This window comes from Lissotriton vulgaris, chromosome 2_1, assembly GCF_964263255.1.
Source record: "Lissotriton vulgaris chromosome 2_1, aLisVul1.2, whole genome shotgun sequence".
NCBI lineage: Eukaryota > Metazoa > Chordata > Amphibia > Caudata > Salamandridae > Lissotriton > Lissotriton vulgaris.
The window spans coordinates 1,397,513,725-1,397,534,084 of NC_141687.1; the positions used below are offsets into that span (position 1 = coordinate 1,397,513,725).

Consider the following 20,360-nt stretch of genomic DNA (forward strand, 5'->3'; position numbering starts at 1 on the left):
GTCGGGGCAAAGGTCCCACTGGCTTGGAGGTAGACCGTCATCGTATCCACCAACGACTGAATTGATATGTTTTTCTATAATGTAAGCACTATCGCACTCTCATTGCTCCATGATGTGTCATATGATGGAACTGTTTACTTCAATAAAAAGATGTTTAAAAAAAAGAAATTTGATAGCGACCATAATCCGCTAAATTTGGGGCTGGTATACCCCTGAGGTGAACAAGGGAGTGCCGTAAAGAGTAAAATTATTACAAAAGAGGTAGTACCTACGAATGATAAACGCCGCCTTAAATGGTTAATGGTTATGTGGGATGAGTTTAAACTCAACATCATAAAGCGGGATATTGAGGTCCATCTGGCTCTGATTCAGTCTCTAGGAGATGAATCGAGTTCAACAGAGAACATTACAACGCTTCATGCAAAGTATTTTGAACAGCTAGCCTGAAACCTTGTTGACCACTCCCACCATCCAAGTTTCAAACAAAGGGTAATAATAAGGTGAACCCATTGTTCACACAGGAATGCAGGTCACTAAGTAGAAGATTGGCCATAACCATCAGACTTGGGTACATGCCCCTAGTGTGCGATCCAAGGAGGCCATATAAACTATTCCTAGCTAGGACCAAGCAAGATTGGGATGAGAAGAAGGGGAGACAACTGGGGGAGGCTTGCTCCCATTCAGACACTAGGAAATTCTGGGCTCTCGTTGGAAGGTGCAACCTTGAAAACCATCACCCTTTAGCCAATAACAGCGCAGCTAATTCCTGGCAAGAGCACTTTGGTGCTCTATATACCTGAAGAAATCAAAAAACCTTCCTAGGGGTCCCACTGATACTTGGTCCCTTTAAACCAGCAATGAAGCATAGAAGCTGAAATATAAAAGTTACATCTTTATTAACCTCAAATGAGTCAGACTACGTCACACAGAAGCCTTAGCAACTGAATGAGGCAGTCTAAGGAGTACAGAAAACTGGGACCTTATATATGCTTAGGGTTACATAGTCAGTATAAGACCAAGGGGCAGTCCTGGCTCATGTAAGCATGCAAAATGACTAATATGGACATGCAAGATCTGCTTGCTCAACAAAGTGGGAGGAGCTAACAGTGGCTGTTTTTGGAAAACACATCCTAACATTTACATACTAGGAACAGTTGCAAGGACAGCTACAATCTCAACTGAGCATATGCGAAGGTGGAAGATGCTGAATATAGTTTGTTTCTAGGCAAGAGCAGTCAACACTGAGGAAGGACAGAGCACATGGTGAGCACGTGGCAGCACATGGCAAACTAAAATGGCTACAACAGTAGGAGTCCGCTGCACTCACTTGGTAATGGGGGTAAACAAGGGGGTAGAACCCATGTAAACAAGGTGGGGGTACTCAGGAGGTTCGCCTCCTGTCCAAGAGGCGCTGAACGTAAACTGGCAGAGGAACCTTACAAGGGTAAGGTGGAACTCTTGAGCACACCAAATATTGTAAAATAAGGTATCCCAAATTGTAATCTGAAAGCTTTGTGGTCATCAATTTATTCAAAATGTCAATTTTTCAAAATGTAGAAATTGCGTTATTCCAATGGACATCATTTTAGTAACAGTACTGAATAACCCCGATGCATTTCGAGCCGGGCTTGGCTCTTCTTCAGGGGGTACGATGTCCACGCCACCTGTTTTTCATTTTATTTAGTTAAGCCTCAGGCTCCTGATACATCCAGTTCCTTATTTGCTTTTTCCTTAGACATCGTACCCCCTGAAGAAGAGCCAAGCCCGGCTCGAAATGCATTGGGGTTATTCAGTACTGTTACGAAAAATGATGTCCATGTTTTGATATCCTCATGACTTTTGCGACCAAGAATCACATTGGAATAACGCAATTTGTACATTTGAAAAATTGACATTTTGAATAAATTGATGACCAAAAAGCTTTCGGATTACAATTTTGGATACCTTATTTTACAATATTTGGTGTGCTCAAGAGTCCAACCTTACCCTTGTAAGGTTCCTCTGCCAAACTAAAATGGCTGCCAGAAATATAAAATAGCTTTCAGGTCATGCTAACAAATCTCTCCAATATTTAACATACCGATACCTTCTGCCTCGCCACAGGGCTATAGTCTTCCGATTTATCTTATCCTCCAGCAAGGATTTCTCTCTCCAAGGAGGAAATCCTAGCCTCCATAGAGGCAATTATATCTGCCAAAGCTCCTGGACCTGTTGGGATTCTAGGTGACCTTTTTCGTTCTGATAAAGACAACTGATCAGCATATATAACTGCACTTTCTAATGCAATCGCCGGGGGAGCCACAGTTCCCGAAAGGGAGCCTAAGTGATCCCCCATCTTCAAAAAGGGTGCCCAGAGCAATCCGTCTAATTAGAGGTCTCTTTGCCTGATTGATTGCATTCAAAAAGTATTTTGCCGCTCGCTCCTAGTGAGGCTACAGGATTAGATGGCTGACAACCATATCTTGTCCCCTTTACAAGCAGGTTTCCGCAAAAAAACTAGAACAATTGACCAGGTCTTCCCTTCCCTTCTCCTCTACTGGAAGGTGGTGGTATTGGGTTAGGGTAGTCTATATGTAGCGTTCATAGACTTGAAGTCAGCGTTTAACCTTGTACCTAGGAACAAGCTCTGGTTTGTGCTGAAGGAGATGTGAATGTCCCCAGAAATCTTGTCACTAGTTGAACGCCTCGATGCAGATAACATACGTTAGGGAGAGATGGGGTGGTCAGGGACACGTCACTGATCTGTCAAAATCAGCCAGGGGGTAGAGGGATGGGGGGGGGGGGGGGTCCAACAGGGTTGTGTTTTGGCCCCAACACTATTTTCTCTATATACATCAATTAAGTGGTTGATTTTTCTAGCCGTAATACCATCGGATGTACCATCCCTAGGGAATTAGAAAATTGCAACTCATCTCCTAAAAACCTATGAGGTTTCAAACTCTACTAAACCGATTTAAGAGGTTTCAAACTCTACTAAACCGATTTAAGAGCTTTTGTGACGAGGGACCTCGAAATAAATACCTCCAAAACAAAACTCATGATGCTGCATTCTCACAAATCATTCAAAGCACAGTTAACTCTTTAACTCTTAGACAGACTGAGTTGTTAATATTTGGGCCTCAAACTGTCAGAAAGTATGTCCAGGAAACAACACCTAAACAAGGCCTACCTCAAGTTCACACGGGTAAACGGGACTCTAAGGAAGGAACACTGCTGCTCATACACATAACCGGTTGCAACAGCCTTAAAGATATACAAAAGCAAGGCTGTAGCACCCTCTATGGGGCTGAACTGTGGGGTTTCGAAAAAATGAACGATTTAACAGTGATTGTGAATAAGTTCCCTAGGAACTTGGTGACTTTTCCTCTAAGTATACTACTTTGCCCTCTCAAATTGAACATGGGCATTAAACCTGTTAAAATTCAGTAAAACTCTACCCTCTCCAATTTTGGCACAGGCTGGCATCCAACCCCAAATTGTCCCCGTATACCGTGGCTTTTGAAAAAGTTTATTCACTAGATATATAAAAAAAAACATAGGCTGGATCATTAGAAACCTCCTTAATAATATTGGGGTAAAGGGGAGTAGCACCAATTGCCCAGAATTACCCACCAAGAAACAAATCAAAACAATGTACTGGGATTTGGTAGCGCAGAACAAAATCAGGGGCAGCAGGCGGGGTGGACAAACTGAGGAATTTATGGATTTTAAATTGACATGTACCCTGGAAGGATAGCTTGATTTTATTCAGGTACTGGCCGATAGAAAGCTTTACATTCAATTCAGGCACAGCTCTCTACCCCTGAACTCATTTACATGCTCTTGGTCAGGTAATATTGCTCACATCAAAGGCTGCCCTTGTTGTTCTGCCCCTATGGGATCACTTGCCCATGCTCTTCTTGGGTGGCCTGCATACTCTCGTTTTAGAAGAAAGGGGCTAATTCCTATTTGTAAACAGTTTGCAACCTGTGACTATGGGGCAGCCTGCACATATGAAAATCAGATACGAGACCACTATTCATGTGTGCTACAGCGAAGTTCCTGGGCCACATGTGGGGATTTTGAAGAAAGACCCAGAGACTTATTCTATCATTCCCTCTAACAGGCCCATATTACAGCACATCCCCACTAGGTTCCGCTGCCGGCGTAACCCATTCGAACCCCTATGGAGTGCAGCTAACTGAGCAACTACACATGCCTCGATTGCTATGTGTTCCCATCTCGATGGTAGTACCATTGCAATAGCTCAACGTACAATATTTTAGTGTTATAACCTTCAAACAAGGCTGTGTACTTATATACTAGGCTATATGAATTGATCAGCTAGTAGATTCTTAAGGCAATCATTCTACAGTTACAATTTTAACAGGTTTGTGTTTTTAAAGGTATTTGTTTTGTCTTTTCAAGTGTAAACTGATGATTTTTTAACATATTTTGATTTTATTGGCTGTATATATGCATTTTGCACTTTAATGGTCTGATGACCGAATAAGGTTTATTGATGATGATGACTCTTCATTTTAATTAACAGAATTTGCGGTTATTCCAGAAGTGTTTTCCATACATATAAAAGAGGAAGATACCTGCAACTTGGACCATGAGGACATTGAGATGACAGAAAGCATCAGGGTTACAGGTGAGGTTTTAGTGCTATTCTGTTGAAGAACAAGACAATGTAGTACACAATCAAACATTTTTTATTCCACTCTGTTATATCCAGATAAAAAGAAAGCAACAGATTCATGTTGAAGGAAAACAATAACTCTAAGATAGATGAAAGCAGTGTTGTGGCAAACAACGGATCACGTAATGTGCTTTCCTTTACTTGAATAACTTAGCGAACATTATGACAGTTGGCCCGTTCAAGGTTGTTAAACATGCAGGTATTTGACAAAATACATTTCACACTTTTGTTTTTGTAGTTGCAAACTTTCTTAACAAATCATTCTACCTCCACGGGGCAATAGAGGCAGTTAATGTTAGTCCTGCAGGGAATGGCCCTGGTCCTGACATGATCCCAATGGATCAGTACAAGGATTACATTGACTTTTAGGCTCCTTCGTAAACCAACTTGCTAAATGATGCTTGAAAATCTACTATACTTACCTCTTGGTTTGCAATCGATAATCGTCCCTTTCTTTAAGGAAGTTGATGCAGGAGATCCATCTTATTACCAGCGAATCTCCTCGGTTGACTGAATTGTCAAAACTGGTAAGTAGGATTTTACTGACGAAAATTCAGGCCTGAGCTCAGTCGAATGGGAGACTAGCTGAATCAAAGTACGGGTTAAGACTCAGTCTTAGCATAGTGGAGCAAGATATATCTGATAAACAGTTTAGCCAGTACATGTATGTTCACTAGGAAAGACTCTCTACATTTGTATGGACTTTTGATTCCATGGGGCTGGCTCTCTAGATAGTTTTGATGTTCAAAGAGGTGGTGTCAGTGATGTGTCCTCATCCCTTTCTCTTTACTTTGTGTATAGCTTAAGGCTACTTTGAGAGGTTGGGATGATTTCTCCAGAAGGGCACTAAATTGCTGCTGTACGCAGATGATGCAATGCTTTTATACAGCACAGCCAACAGCCTTAAGAATTCTGTTGATTTTGATGTCTCCTTTACGGATGGCTTGGATCTAACCTCTCCAAAACATTTGTTTTAAATAGAAACTATTAATATTAAGGAACAACGTTTGAATGAATGAATGAATACAAACTATTGTTTGATTTCATAAAAAATCATAAATGAGTGGAAAACCACCATACATGAAATATACATTTTGGAATAAAAACAGATCAGTATAAGACATACAGATGATACCATAAATGAATTTCTGGACAGGTAAGACTCAAACTTGTTGAGTTAGTTAATGTTTTCTTTCTTTCCAGTTCTGTTGCTGCGGTTTTCAGGAATTTTATGGCTCTACAGGACAATTGGATTGATAGTCCTCCAAGGCATTGAATGACGGCTACTCTACGTGACCTTATTTGTTCCTTCCTAAAGGCTTCCCGGAGGACCGCTCTTCGGGTTTCTGCCTGGGAGGGGCAGATGCATAGTAGATGTAGGAAAGACTCTTCCCCTCCTCCACATAAGCGGCATTCTTGAATTGCCAGGGGTATTTTGGTGTCAAGTCTTTTGGTGGAAATGACCCCAGCCGCAGTAACGTTAAGTAGTGCTTTTTCTCCTGGGAAAAGTGGTCTAGCAGGTTGGGGTTTCAGCCTCTGATAGCCTTAGATCACGGACCAGGCGTGTTTTTTTTTTTTTTAGAAGGCTGTTTTGTCTATTAATAAGGAAGTCCGTTTGATTGCCTTGTTGACTACGGTTTTGAAACTGGAGTAGGTGGGGAGGGTGAGCCAGGCCTCATCCAGATGCAATGCCGCGAGGGAGTCCTTCAGAACACTGAACGTCGAGTCACTTAGCTTGGCTTGGGTTTCGATTTCCTCCCAGCTATGATGCGCAAGGGTTTTATCTTCTGCATCCCTCATTCTCCAGTAGTATTTGGCTAATGCCCCTTGTCTGTCTGGAGTCTGATTTCTTAGTCCATACTCAAGTCGGATTTGGGATTGTGAGATGTGTCGGGGGATAAAAAACAGGTCCTTAAAGAAGGTTTATTGTGCTGAGTTTAAGGAGATGGCGTCTTTAAGGTTTAACATTTCTGATCCATATGAGATCGAAGGTAGGAATTTTGCTGAAATGGCTTTAAGCAAATGACCTGTAGAACATCCTGTAAGTTTTCTTTAAGACTTTAAAGGCAAACTGGAGTTGTTTGGCTCTGGTACGGCCTTGTCCGAATTGTGATATAAAATTTAGGTTGGGTCTATTTGGAAACCAAGATATTTGTATGAGTCTACCTGGGACAGGGGTTGCCCATCCAAGTGCCAGCTGAACTGCCCTTTGCCTTTTTTTGATTCGTCTGGCAAAACACATCACTTTTGTTTTTTGGTGAGTGATGGTTAGTTGGGACGTGATGGTATAAGCACATAGTTTGGTGAAGTGTCGCTGCAAGCCTACAGGTGTTTGTGCAAGGAGCGCAATATCATCTGCGTATTGTAAACTGGGTGTGGGGATGCTGCCCAGTTTTGGGGGGTTTGATTGGGTTGACCGTAGTTGTTTGTCAAGGTCGGCGGTGTAGATGTTAAAGAGGCAGGGTGCCAGCACACACCCTTGTTTTAACCCATTAAGGGTTTGGAATTTTTTGGTTATGCTGTGCCCGTCTCCTTTCCTGACCTGAACCCACGTGTGGGAGTACAAATTGATGATGGCGTCCAAGAGTTTAGTTGGGGCACCCCAGGTTTGCATGTTTTCCCATAGCTTGGCTCTCTGAACTTTGTCAAAGGCTGCTTTGAGGTCTATAAAGCATGCGTAAAGAGGCCTGGATTTTGCAAGGGCTTGGTTAGCTAGCAGGGTGACCGCAGAGATGTTTGTGAGTGTGCCCATCCATGCCCTGAAACCTGTTTGGGTGTAGGGAATGAGGTTACATCTTCTGACCCAGTCCTCCAAGTCAGCCATCAAGTTTGATGCGTAAATGCTTGCCTCCACGTCGATTAAAGCTATAAGACGGTGGTTGGAGGGGTCGGAACGACAGCCCGACTTGTGTATTGGGTTCAAAATGCTGCCCCTCCCAGAGTCTGGGATGCTTCGTGATGCTAGGATGGAAGAGAATGGTGGCGTGAGGAGGTCGGACCAGAATGAAGGATTATACCAGAACAAGGCATTTGGTAACTCGTTGGGTCCTGGAGCTCCATCGAGTTTGAGTTTTTAAATAATTTTTAGAACTTGCTCTTTCCAGATTTGCAAGAAGTATTCAGGTGTTTCTGGGTTGGACTTGACATGCTATAATTGCCCTCATGCCTGGTTCTGAACCATAAGTTGCCAGACAGACAGTTGCCATTTCATTGTAAAAGTAATCAATGTGGGCTCTCCAAGAGTCCTCCATTATGCTTGAGTTGTAATGCCGGTTCTTGCCGTTTGTTAACTGGTTGATTATTTCCCAAAAGAGCCTAGAATCCCTTTGTTTGGTGGAATGGTGGAGTTTGGCCCAGAGTTGTTCTTGGAATTCTTTTTTTGCCGCCTTAGTGTTTCTTTCTAGGTCTTTTCTGGCTTTAGTGATTAATTGCAAGAGTTCCTGGGAGGGGGCAGGGCACTGGGTGCGTAGTCTTCTAAGGTGTTTGTTCAGTTGTTGTTTTTGAGTCCTGAGTTTTTTGTGAATCAATTGGCACCTTGATGTCTTCTTACTTTTTTCCCTGCGGCCTGTTTGCGGGATTTTTTATTTAATTCTTGGGTGAAGCACTCCCATGCCTGTGTGTTTATGGGTTCGATTTGAAATCTTTCCAGGAGATTGGTGCATGTCTCGATGATGTCATCGTTCGAATCCGTTCTCCATGCAAGACGTTTTAAATGGTAGCATTGCGTTTGTTGGGATAATGCTTTGGCTGGCACTGAGTTATCTATGTTACTTCGCAACATGAACGGTTGTGGTTGGTGGTGGCTTTCAGTCCTGTCCATTATTTGGAAGTTCGTGATCGATGGGAAAAGGTTTTGATCGGTACAATTGTAGTCTATTGTTGAAGCTGATTTTTGGGTGATCCTGGTGTATGCTGCTGTGCTATCTGTCGGGCTGCTCCCGTTTAGCATACTCATTGAAAGCTCTGCCAGACTGGCCGCACATCTCTTGCCAAGCGCATTTAGTTGTTTTGGTGCCTGTGTGTGCTCTTTGGGGATGTATGTCGTTACAACGCATACTTTTACTCCGCATACCATTACAACGCGGTTTTTGCAACGCATACCATTACAACGCATAGCGCTTTGAGGTGCTGGATAGTGGTAAGTATAATTTACTATTCTAACTCCAGTCCCCGTGGACCCTAGGGAAGGTGTTGGATAGTAAATTAAACTTACCTCTTATCCTAGAGCGCCCCCCAGCGCAATGCGTTGTAATGTCATGCGGTGTAATGCCTGCGTTGTAATGGTAGTGCGGAGTAAAAGTTGCGTTGTAACGGGTGTATACCGCTTTTTGGTGGCTTGCAGTAAATTCATATTAAAATCCCCTGACAGGGTGATGTTTGCGTACTGATGGGCAAGTTTTAAGGTGCCAGTGTTGCTAGTAAGTGGTCTACTCTTATCCTTTTTCGCTTGAACACTGGATGAATATAGGTGTTAAGAATAAGCAGAGAAGTGAGGGGCTGGGCTTCGAATTTGACACATTGCAACCAGGAGAACTCTAGGTCTATTTTTGAAGCTTGCCATGGAATATCAGTTGAAATAAAGATTGAAAAGCCTCCTTTGGCTCTCCCTAGGTTGGCAACTTTTTTGGCCGGCCTCTGAAATTCCTTTATATCCGATTATAGGTGTGGGATCTGTCATCCAGGTTTCCTGGTAGAGAATAATTTTATACTTAAAAATGAATTTCTTGAACCTGGATCTTCTAGTTTTGTGCTAAGGCCGAACACATTCCAAGAGCAGGTGTTAAAGCCTGGGAGTAAGTTGGTAGCTGCGTAGGTGTTGGTTCATGCCATATCTGGGGGTGATCCGACTGCAATTAGAAACCGAAATCCAGGAGGCTTAATGGCTGCTGGATTTGCAAAGGTGATGGTGATTTTTTTAGTTGTGCACTCTTTCCTCTTTTGGAGGGTTTGATGGTCTGGGCCTTTGGCTCCCTTTAACAGGCCCACTGGTTGGTTGGATGGTTGTAGCAGGTTCGGGTAGCAAGGGGGTTATATCTTTTTTTGCTTAATGCCCCACTTTGCGAATTGGTCCCTCTGCTCCCAGATTTGTTCAATAAGAGAGGAGGCTGAGAACAAAGCTGTGGTAGTTTCTTGGCCCATGAAGTGCGTGTTCTGTGTGAATGCTATACTGACGATGTCACTGGTGGTTAGGTGGCTCAGAGGGGGCAGTGCTTTAAAGAGTTTGAGCAGGAAGCTTCTGTTTAAGATGTCATGGGTTCCCCTTGATACGTAGTAGGGGATAAAGTCCAATTTGTTGATGTTTAAAGAGGAGTCCTGGTGCAACGCTAGGCCTTCTGCCTTTCCCGATGCTTTGTCGGCCAATGGTGGCTCTGCAATTGTCGAAGGAGTGGTCACAGTTGCATCTATGTTGTTTTGTATTGATTGTTGGTAGACATTTATCCAAGTTGCTTGGTTGCTTTCCGGGTTAGGGTTATGGGCTATGTCTGAATGACAGTTTTCTTTCCTCTCATCAGTAACTGATTGTACTACACGTGGGCTAGTTATACTTTTTTCTTTTGGAAATTTCTTTGATGTCATTGGGGGGTTCTCAGATTGTGTTGTCTGGGTGGATGGAGGGTGTTTCTTTTTCCTTGGAGGTTTAAACTTGCTGTATACTTTCCCAATCTGCAATGGATCTCTTTTGGTGTTATTTAGGCGGCTGGGGAAAGTGGGTTGGGTGGATAACTGGCTCGATTGGTCCTTGTTTGTAATTTTGTCCGGAGGAGTGAAGGCCATGCCGTGGTCACTCTGTTTCAGTCCCTGGTCAGCGTTGAGAGAAATTAAGTTGATTGCCTGTCTAGGGTGCCTTCTGTTTCTTGTTTTTCTTAGACGTTTTCTCTCCAGCTTGATTAATGTCTTGGTTGCTGTAAATGGCTGACCTAATGGTTCCTCACCTCTGTAAGTTGATTGGAGATCTGAGATGTTTAGATTGACAATGGGTATTGCTGGACTAGGTGCTATAAGGTTAGTCTGTGATTGTTCTAAATTGGAAACCGCACCACTGGGTGTCTGCTGACCCACGAGGCGGGGTCTTTCGGTGTCCGTTGCAGGTGGTGCCTCTTGGTCTTGCTCTGTTTGTGGGGCACACTTTGTTGGGGCTTCCCTGGTTGTGACAAGAAGGTCTGACAAAAGGGTAGGGACCACTGCTAGTTTGATTTGGTTGCAGTGGCAGTTGCACATTTGATATGTTGTTTCCTGTTCTCGCTGCATTCAAGACCATCTCGTTGAAACGTTGCTGTTTCTGTTCTACCCCCTGAACGTGGATTGCTAAGATATTTAGGAGATCTACTTGGGTATCCAGCTTGTCAGCGTGGTAAGACATTGCTTTAGCAATTGAGTCCATTGTTTGTAGCAAGAGCTGCCAGGCTGATGGAGCTGGATTACTGCCTAGTTCGGGTGAAGAGGCCTGGGCACCATGTGTCCAGTGTTTTGAGCATACTGACGGAGGGGTTTGTAGTAGACGCAGGAACCTGCTGATTTGTTCCCTGGTTTGGGGTGATTGCAGCAAGAAGTTCGAGCCTTGCGTGTCAGGGAAGGGGTACTGCTCCTCCTGTAGGTTTGCCTGGCAAAGGGGCTGGCACTGAAGCTGTTCTGCTTGCGCTTCAAACAAAAATGAGGAGAATCCAGGCTTGTCTCGGTTGTTTTTGATAAAATTGGGGAAGACAAACTCCTGAAGTTCGATGTGTTGAATGCCCTGAGGTTTTGTCTGGTTCCCTGTTAGATTCCCAGTTGAGTGTGAGATGTTTGTAGTCGTCTCGTTGGCCGGGGCCCCTTTGTTATGAATTTGGGGCCCGTCAATACCTGGGGAAGGTGAAGGCGGGAGGGTGGTGTATTTGTGCCTCAAAGACTTGGTTGTTTTGCTTTTGTCTGAGTTCATGCAGGATGAGAGCTTTGGATGATAAGAGATGGAGGCTTGGAACGGCTACAGTTGCTTGGTATGGGACTTCCAGTTGTTGAGTTGACTGGGAACCTCTCCTCCTGCACTCCGTGTTCGAAGTTTTTCCACTGGGAGCGCACGTGGAGGCATCTCTCTCACTGAAGCTGGGCTAATGCTGATTTTGCCTCTTGTATTGGAGGCGCCGGAGTGACTACTGCATCTGTTGACTGAGGTGGATTCTTTTGCAACTTTTAAAAAGTTAGAAATCAGTGCCCGTTTACTGCTGTTAGGTGCTGAGTGGGACCATGGAAATTACTTTGGTACTGCCACCCTGTTTCGCTGCTGGAGTCTGCTGGAGTCGCCGCTGTAGATGATTTTGATTTTGATATGGCTTTTAGCCAGTTACTTGCGATTGTTGCCGTTGGTACGGTTGTTACATTTACTGGCAGTTGCAATGTCAGTGGCAGTGTAAGGGTAAGGAAATACTTTATTGTACAGTTAATAAAAACCATTACAAAACCAGCAACAATAAAAACTGTTATGAATATTTATAGCAGCATAGAGAGTGGTAATTAAGATAAGTTAAAAGAAAAAAAAAAGAGCTTCAGCTTGGCCAGTACTAAAAATTAGAATTAAAAATGGTTAAAAAGGAAGTATTCGTGCGCCACTGGGCGCTTCTGCATTTCCTCGGAGAAGGTTTCTTTTGTCTATCCTAGCCTCCTTTCCCATTCGAAGGCGTATTTGCAGTCACCGTTCTTTATGGGAGGCAGGCCGTCCTTTTCACTGTATGCTCGTGGCTTGTAGTGATCTGTCGTTATTTGATTTTGTTAGCCAGTTGTGTCTCTGAACTGAGCAGTCTTAATGCTTTGGCTCTAGGGGTAGGGAGGGTGCGCTGTCTGTATCCGTTTGTTCTTCCCTTGTATTGATATTGATTTCTCGGCCTCAAAGTATTTTACCAGCCGGCAGGCCATTTGAACTTCGTCGCCTGAAAAGCAGGCCAGGGCTTCTTGTCTGCACGACCTGATTCCTTTTAAAAAAAAAAAAAAATAGAGGTCTCAACAGGTTCCTGCGGTCTTGCTGCAGCTCCTTGCAGATAGTGATGAGGTGTACGATGCTTTCCTCATGATTCCCGCTCAGGCGGCATTTTGCTGGTTTTGGGGGACGCAGCCAAGGGGCCATGTGGTCTGCTGAGGGCAATACTCCTAGCCGATGTTTTAGGAATGACACTTTTGTTTTTTTAGTGAAGCTGGTCAAAAGATATGTCTGTGGTGTGAGTTTATTGTAAGTTTGTACAGTTAGCCAGCCATGTGCTCGCTCCGTTACTGATGCTTTGTCTTGTAAGAGAGATTCTTTCCTGACAATGTTGTTTACTGCTTTTTTAAAGCCTGCCAGGTTCCCTTCCAGATCCCACAATTGTTGCACCCCCAGTTGTTTTATTGCGTCCTCCAGAAAAAACCTTGCTGGGCTGTTATCTTTACTTTGTAGGTCTTTCCAAAGGAGTGCGTTGAGGGTATTTACCTCTCCCCTACTGATTTTGTACCAGCTTTTGAGGTATGCTCCCTTGCGTGCAAGCTCTTCCTTTACCAACCCAAATTCGAGTCTGATCTGCGCCGGAGAAGTGTACCTCGGGAGGCCAAACATCATCCGCATCGCTCTTGTTATTACTCCTTTTAATGTTCCGGCATCCCTGCCTCTCATTGCTTCGCTTCCGTATGTAATAGATGGTATCAATTTGGCTTGGATCAGTTTTAGTAGTGGGGAGAAGTTTGGACCAGTGATCTTGTTTTTCAGATTCCTTAGAGATACAGCTATCATTAGGCCTCTCTTTTTTATCTCCTCATGCTGTGGTGTAAAGCTCCCCCTGTGATCTATAGTCACTCCCTGGTAAAGATATTTGTTTGTGACTTTCAATTTCATTGTGTCCAGGTACCAGCTAAATGTTCATGTCTTTTTGCGATGGTTAAGGCACATGACTTTTGTTTTGTTGTAGTGGATGCTGAGTTTATTTGTTTTGGAGTATTGCGAGGTGATGTCAAGGAGCCTCTGTAAGCCAATGGGAGTTCGGCTGATTAGCACCAAATCGTCCGCGTAGAATAGATTGGACAGCTGGGAGCCCCCTAATTTTGGTGCGTGCGAGTTGTTTTCATTTAGTGAGGTTGATAGTTCGGCCATAAAGAGGTTAAATAAAATTGACGCTAGCACGCATCCTTGCTTTACTCCGGTGCTGGTTGGGATTTTCTTAGTTAAGAAGTCCCTGGTTCCTAGTTAAACCTGGACCCACGTGTCGCTGTGCAAGAGGATTAGTTGATTCAGCAGTATTGAAGGGATTTTCATTCTCTTTAGTTTTTGCCACAACACATTTCTATTTACGTGATCGAAGGTGGAGCTGTAATCGATATAACACAGGTATAGGGGTTGTTTTCCCTCTAGCGCTGAGTCAATCAGAAGTGACAAGGCTAGAATATTTGTGGTCGTCCCCATGTTTTTCCTGAAGCTGGTTTGATTAAATGGGATTGCTGATGTTTCTTCCGCCCACGATGTCAGCTCCTGAAGTAAAAGGCCCGCATAGTACTTTGCCTCGTTATCAAGTAAGGCTATTAACCGGTAGCTTCTTGGGTCTTTCCCATCACCTTTTTTGAATATTGGTGAGATTATTGCCCCCCTCCATGATTGTGGGATTGTTGAGGTATGCCATATTTTTTCAAACATGGGTTTGAAGGCAGTGGCCCAGTATTCTGGTTCTTGTTTGAATATGATTGGGGGTATGCCATTTGGGCCAGGGGCTCCCTCTGTTCTCCCTTTCGAGATTATGTTGGTTATTTGTAAGTTCGTGATTAGTAGTTCCTCGTGACTTATGAAGGTTTTCCTTGTGTGGGGACATATGTTCTTTGCTCCTGATATTAGCGTTGCCAGTTTCTTTCCGTGATTCTTGGGTGTCACTGAAGTGTGTGCTAATGTAAGTTGTCCAGGCCTCTTCCGTCACGTGGGATTCGATCCCCTGGCTTGGCTCGTTGATCACACTGTTAATCGTTTGCCAAAACTGTTCGCTGTTAAATTTTTTGGCATTGTGTAGGAGTTTTCCCCAAAAGGCCTCGTCTGCGTCCTTTTGTAGTTGCCATATTAGTTTCCTGCAGTTGCCTTTTAGCTGTCTCAGCGCTTGGCAGGCAGTGGGGTCTGTTTTTGCTCATCGCAGGGTGTGATTGATCTGCGTCTTCAGCCTTTTTAGCCTGATGTCCTTTCTGAAATTATAATGGCTCTTGTGTGTCGCGCTGCTGCCCTTTCCATCTGGCTTTGTGTGCCCATTTCTTTCGGCTGTGACTCTAATTTCTTTTATGAATAACTCCCAGCATATAATTTGATTTGGGGCTGCGGATTGTGCCTCAACAAGAGCTTGTTTAGCTTGCGCTAAGAGGTTTTGTGGGTCAATGGTTTTGCACTTTATCCGTCTTTCATTTATGGTGAAGTCCAGGCCTAGTTTGCTGGCGCCTTGCAGGCTTGGTATTTTCGGTGTATCTATTGTTGTTTTCTTGGGGCAGGTGGTCGCTGTAGTCCATCGGACAGATGTGAAAGTCTCTTACCCTATGGTACAAACTGCGAGAGAAGAATGTAAAATCAATTGTGGAGCTTGCCAATGTGCTGTGGAATGTTGTCCACAGCACATTGACAGCAGATTGTGGTCGGTCGCCTGAAAATCTGCCGTTAAGAGCCCTGAAGCCCAGCTCTTCTAGTTTGGCCAACAGGCTCCTGGCTGTTTTTGTGCTTCTGCCTCCCGAAGTACAGTGATTTCCAGGGCCGAGATGCTAAGCATATTTAGGTTGAACTCCCCTGTGATGATTATGCTGTTCTTTTTCTCGGTTTTTATCAGTTTTACGAGTTCTTCCTTCAGCTGTTGCGCTCCCTTCATTTTCTCGCTGGGATGCAAATAGAGGTTTATTAGAAATATATCCTCTTTTGTATCTTGCTCATGGAGTGACAGTCGTAGTACTTGTATTGCGTTTGGAGCGGCTATGTTGTAAACTAATGGAACTGCTTCCGTGATCACTGAAAACGCACTGTAAATGGCAAGACCACCTTTCTTGTGGCCAAACGGTGAGCTCTGTGTAGACGGTAGAAAATTCAAATTGTATCCCGACAACGCTGGGGGAGAGTCGGACCAGGTTTCTTGCAAAGAAATGATAGCAAATGTTTTTTAAGTAGATGTTTAAGTCCACGTCTGAAAACTTGTCACCTAAGCCGTTAATGTTCCATTAGCATAAGCTTAGGGTGCTGATTGTGTTGGTTGATTTTGTGTTGTTTTGTCATTGATTTGTCTCTTTCACGTTTAGGGTCCTTGAGAGCCAGCTCCAGTTAGGCGTGGGCAGACTGTTGTTAACCGATGTTCTGATGTCGGGCTGGTCTCGATGCACTAAGTTCTCTGGGGTTTTACTTTGAGCTCCTCCTAGGACAGTTTTTTTAAGAGATGGTTCTTTTGTTTTTTCCCTTTGATGACTGTCATACAGGAGAGGATCTAGATATCTTGATTGAAAGAAAGGCTGTAATTTTATTCCCCAGGAGTCGAACTTTGCTTTTTCCTTTAGTAGTCTCTCCGGGAATTATGCTGTAACCCATACTGTGCCCCAAGGGTTCCATAAATTCTACTGATTCTAAGTCAGTTGATGATATGGTTTTGAGGCTGTCTATGGTTTTCAGTAGCCATAGTATGTTTCCCCTATTTAGGATATCCATTGGGCCTCTTGATTGATACTCTGGGTGAAACATTACTATGGTCGTACCGACTTGTCCCCTATCATATGTCTGAATATTGTCGATGTTATTGATTGGGGCTTCCCCTCAACCGAGAGATTCATCGATTCCTACTGCATTGCATTTATCTATCATTTTACTGCTTTTCTTCAGTTCTTGTCTAGGGGTGTACTAGGTTGTGCATTAGAGGCAGTTAATTGACTCAGGATATTTGTTCCGGTTAATGTTGGGGTACGACCTTGCTCAGCGCCGTCCTTTTGCAGCTCAGGTTTGTCGAGTTTCTCATGTAGTAGGTCATTAAATTGGAGTGAGCACTGGCCCTGGTCTCTTGTTTCCTGTGTTATTATGGTGGTTAGTTGCCCCGCTGCGTCAGAATCTGCCCTTGTTGTTTATTCTTTCATGTCCCTGGGTGCGAGCATTACTTGTCTGTCCGCTGGCGTTGTCAATATATATTTGCGAAGAATGAAAGGAAGGGGTCCTCAGACTTAGAACAAAGAAATTTACAAATTCATTTCATTATATTGAATTAGTTCAGAAAACAAAGTTATTGGATGCAAAGAGAGTTTAATTCAACATTGCATATACATCCTATTCAAATAGGTTTTTGATTCATATTATAATCAACAATTTTCTTAACATGTGTGTACCCACATTCACAACGGGGAGGGGTGAAGTGAGGGAAGTGTCGGGGATAGGATAGACGTGGTCTGAGTCATTCAGTGACAAATCTTATTCATAATACAAAAAACAACTACAAGTGGTCCTTTAAAGTAAAGGCCACACCATGAGGCTCATAAAGAGTCCAAATTATAACTGGCAAAATTGGCCTAACTCCTTTAAAGCGGTAAGTGTCTAGATTGGGACCAGAGTTGGTCGATGGGTGTGTAGTCGTCTACGTTTCGACCCAAATAGACTGTAGGAATCTTTTCTTTACGAGCGGGTCTTCATCAGGACAATGAAGTTGTGGGTGGGCAAATTCCTTTCGCCTGGGCGAGAGGGTGTGATCAACTAAAAGATGGATATTCTTGGTCCGGAGTCAGGGTTAGTAACTGTAGACAATCAGGATAATTTTACAGCTTTGGCGGATGTCAGACAAAGTTAAAAATGTCCGCTGGGACTCTCGTCCCGATTGTCCGGTGTAACAGGTGTATAAGGCGTCCAAAGATGTTCTTTCTGTACACAGCAAAAACTCTTCCGATAGTAGCTTGTATCGATTTTTCACAGTAACAGGTGCATAAGTGTTGTCAAACGAAGTTATTTCCGTACCTTGGATTCTTTCAGAGTCGCGCGCCGCCGCAGCCACAGACAGTAAAGCCACAGTCTACACTATATATATTTGCGGGTTGATATTTCTTTTTGTGTAGCTTGGTCTATGTTCTCCGTAAGTTCACTCAACTGCGTGTCGTCCTTGAAGGGTAGATCCTAAAGGCCCCAGTTTATTGCCCTGTTTGGTCCGCCGTGACCCGCAGAGGTTCCTGGTGAGCTTTGCAAATCCTCTGGGGTGCTGGGCGTTCATGGTATTCCTCCTCAGTGCCATTGTTTATTTTGTTTTGTCTCGTAGAGCTTGTGGGGGTTGTGGCACGCCTCTCACTGCTGGCTTTTGGTGGGAGGTTGGATTCACCCTTTGGTCCCGTTATAATTTCTTTTGAGTGGTCTTGCGCGTTGCCTTTTGCTGTTATTTCTGCATTTGAGTCAGCCTACTCTTGTCTTTGAACGTGGGCCTGTGCTTGTTGGTCCCCCGGGGATCCATTGTTCACTTCTCCGCTGGTTGCAGATGCGCCCTCCTCAGAGATGTGTTCCCTCTTTTGGGGATCGGCTTGGATCATTTCCTCCTTCGCCATTCGTTCTAGCTCCTGCTCTAGAGGAATTGTCCTGTTTGTTTTGATTGGTTGGAGCGGTGTTGGTAGATCGCTTGTGCTGGCATTATTTAAGTAGAGGACTGTTTTGGGATCTTTAATGAATGCAAATTTTGTATAATTTTTGGTTGAAAGCCAAATTTATTGTTGGAGGGGCTGTGTAAATAGTCGCAAGCTTTAGAGCCTCCAGGACTGGTGAACAGGGGGGAAATCAGGGAGGATTCTCCTTCCTCACCTTCGTTCTTTCCCTTATCCTTTCCATTCATTCGTTACACACATCCATTAGACCCTCTTGAGGTTCTTCTTTGCTTTTCTTAATCTTTTCAAGGGGTTCATAGGTGCAGCGTTGTTCCTTGGCTTCCCAGACCTCATTTCGCGTTTTTCCTCTTCTCTTTGTCCTTTTCGTATCCTTATATCTCCTTGTGTCTCCTTTTTTCTCAGCTGCTTTTGGATTAATATGGGGTTAATAGGAGTTGATGGGAGTTCAGACTGGGATTTAGCAAGAGTTAGTGAGGGTTAATAGCTCCCTGCTGCAACTGTAACGCGAACTGCCACTGCCACCGCGGCCGTTTCACCCCTTTTGTACAACCCCCTCAGCCTCTCTAGGGTTTTTTCCTGCCCCTGACTCAAACCTCGAGCCTCTAGCTCCTGTGTTGCTGCATAGGCAGAGGAGTGAGGGTGAGGGTGGGAGGGCAGGAGGTGCTGGGGGTGTAGGGGGGAGTGGCAAGTGGATTGGTTTTGCAGCTTAGCTTAGGTTAGCCTATTTTAGTTAGGCTTAAAACTTGAGCTGGTTAGATTTCAGTTTTTTTTAAGTTGATGTTTCCCCTTTAATGGCAATACCTGGCAGCAGGGAACGAAAGGAGCGCAAACGCAGGAGGGTGCACGCTCACCGGTTGCAGCCTTGCCTGGCTCGTGTCTCGAAGTGCAGCAAGTGGAGTAAGTGTGGGATGCGGGCCTCACGATCCCCCTTGCTCTCGCCTGCTCTCTCCTCCGCCGCTCACTCCTCCAGCTGCTCCCCCCGCAGGCAGTAGGGCAGCCGGGCCGTCGGCCTCTGGGTGCACCAGATGCCGTAGGCTGTGCGCAGTATGCAGTGTTCACGTGCCGTGTGCCAAGAGCCGGGTGCCGGGGTTGTATACTTGACACCACTGCGACCCTCTCTCTCAGGGCACGGTGCTCGGACTCTCTGCCTCTCTGCCCCTGCCTCTGCCTCAACTTCTGCTCCAGCCCGGATTCACCCGACAGTCCGCCAGCCAGTTCCGTGCACCGCCGCTCCAGCACCTTTCCTGACTCGATGCACTGTGTACTGTACTGCTCAATAGCGCCACCTAGCGGTTGTCAGTGGCAGTGGCGGTGTGTCTGTTGGAGCTCCAGGGTCTAACCCCGGTATGATTCATCTTTAACGGGGGGACAGGGGCCTGGGGAGTTCATGCTTTGGAGTTCTTTGGCTGCAGCCTCTTTAGCCTTCTCCTTGTCCTTGTCCTTGTCCTTTGGCGGGGTGTGCTTCTAACTTTCCTCGACCGCATTCCCTGTTGCACTACACCAGGAAGGGGGAGTGGGTGTGGCTACGATTGGGTGGGGGGTGGAGGAATTATGCGAAATTGCCTGGGGCAGCTGAGTTCCAGTCACAAGTTAGCAGTAGATGGCAGTTGGTGGCGGTAGAGGGGGGATTGGGGGAGTGGGAGAGCAGGGCTCGCTGGAGGCCGCAGGCTGCACCAAGCCTAGCTGGGACGCCACCACAAACTCTCCTGGGCACTTCACTCTGCTGCCTCCTGCTAAGGGGGTGTAAATAGAAACAATTCCCAACAGGTATCATGTAAGAACAAATTAAGTAATGTATGCAGTCTGCATTACAAATTAATAACCAAGGAGTCACTGGAGTTTTTAGAACAAAGGTGGTATTATTCACCAAATAGGCACAGGGAGAGGTCTTTCACATGGTAATACAGTTTGAACAGCACTTTACAGAACAGATCATGTGACAACCCTAGTGGCACTTGGTGCGTGATGCTATATCTAGTGATGATAGTGAAGGTGCAAGTGCTCAAGTGAACAGCGTGATCGGCGCATAGAACCAAGTTTATACATCAATAAAGGCCCCGTGAACAACAAGTAGTAGTCACTTAAAACATGTTTGCATAAATTTGAACAGGAGCACAAAGAG

The 20,360-nt window shown here is 44.7% G+C and overlaps 1 protein-coding gene across 3 annotated transcripts in view; it reads left to right on the forward strand.

Annotated features, from left to right (window-relative positions):
- Positions 1 to 20,360, forward strand: part of LOC147732646 (zinc finger protein 425-like) — a 254,029-nt gene that overhangs the window by 203,314 nt on the left and 30,355 nt on the right. For all 3 annotated transcript variants that reach the window (XR_015308481.1, XM_086957157.1, XM_086957158.1), the window contains one exon: positions 4,532 to 4,636. Coding sequence is in view for 2 of the 3 variants with exons in the window: in XM_086957157.1 (XP_086813283.1) it covers positions 4,532 to 4,636 (105 nt within the window). In the remaining variant the exon portion in view is untranslated. The remainder of the gene's footprint in view (positions 1 to 4,531; positions 4,637 to 20,360) is intronic.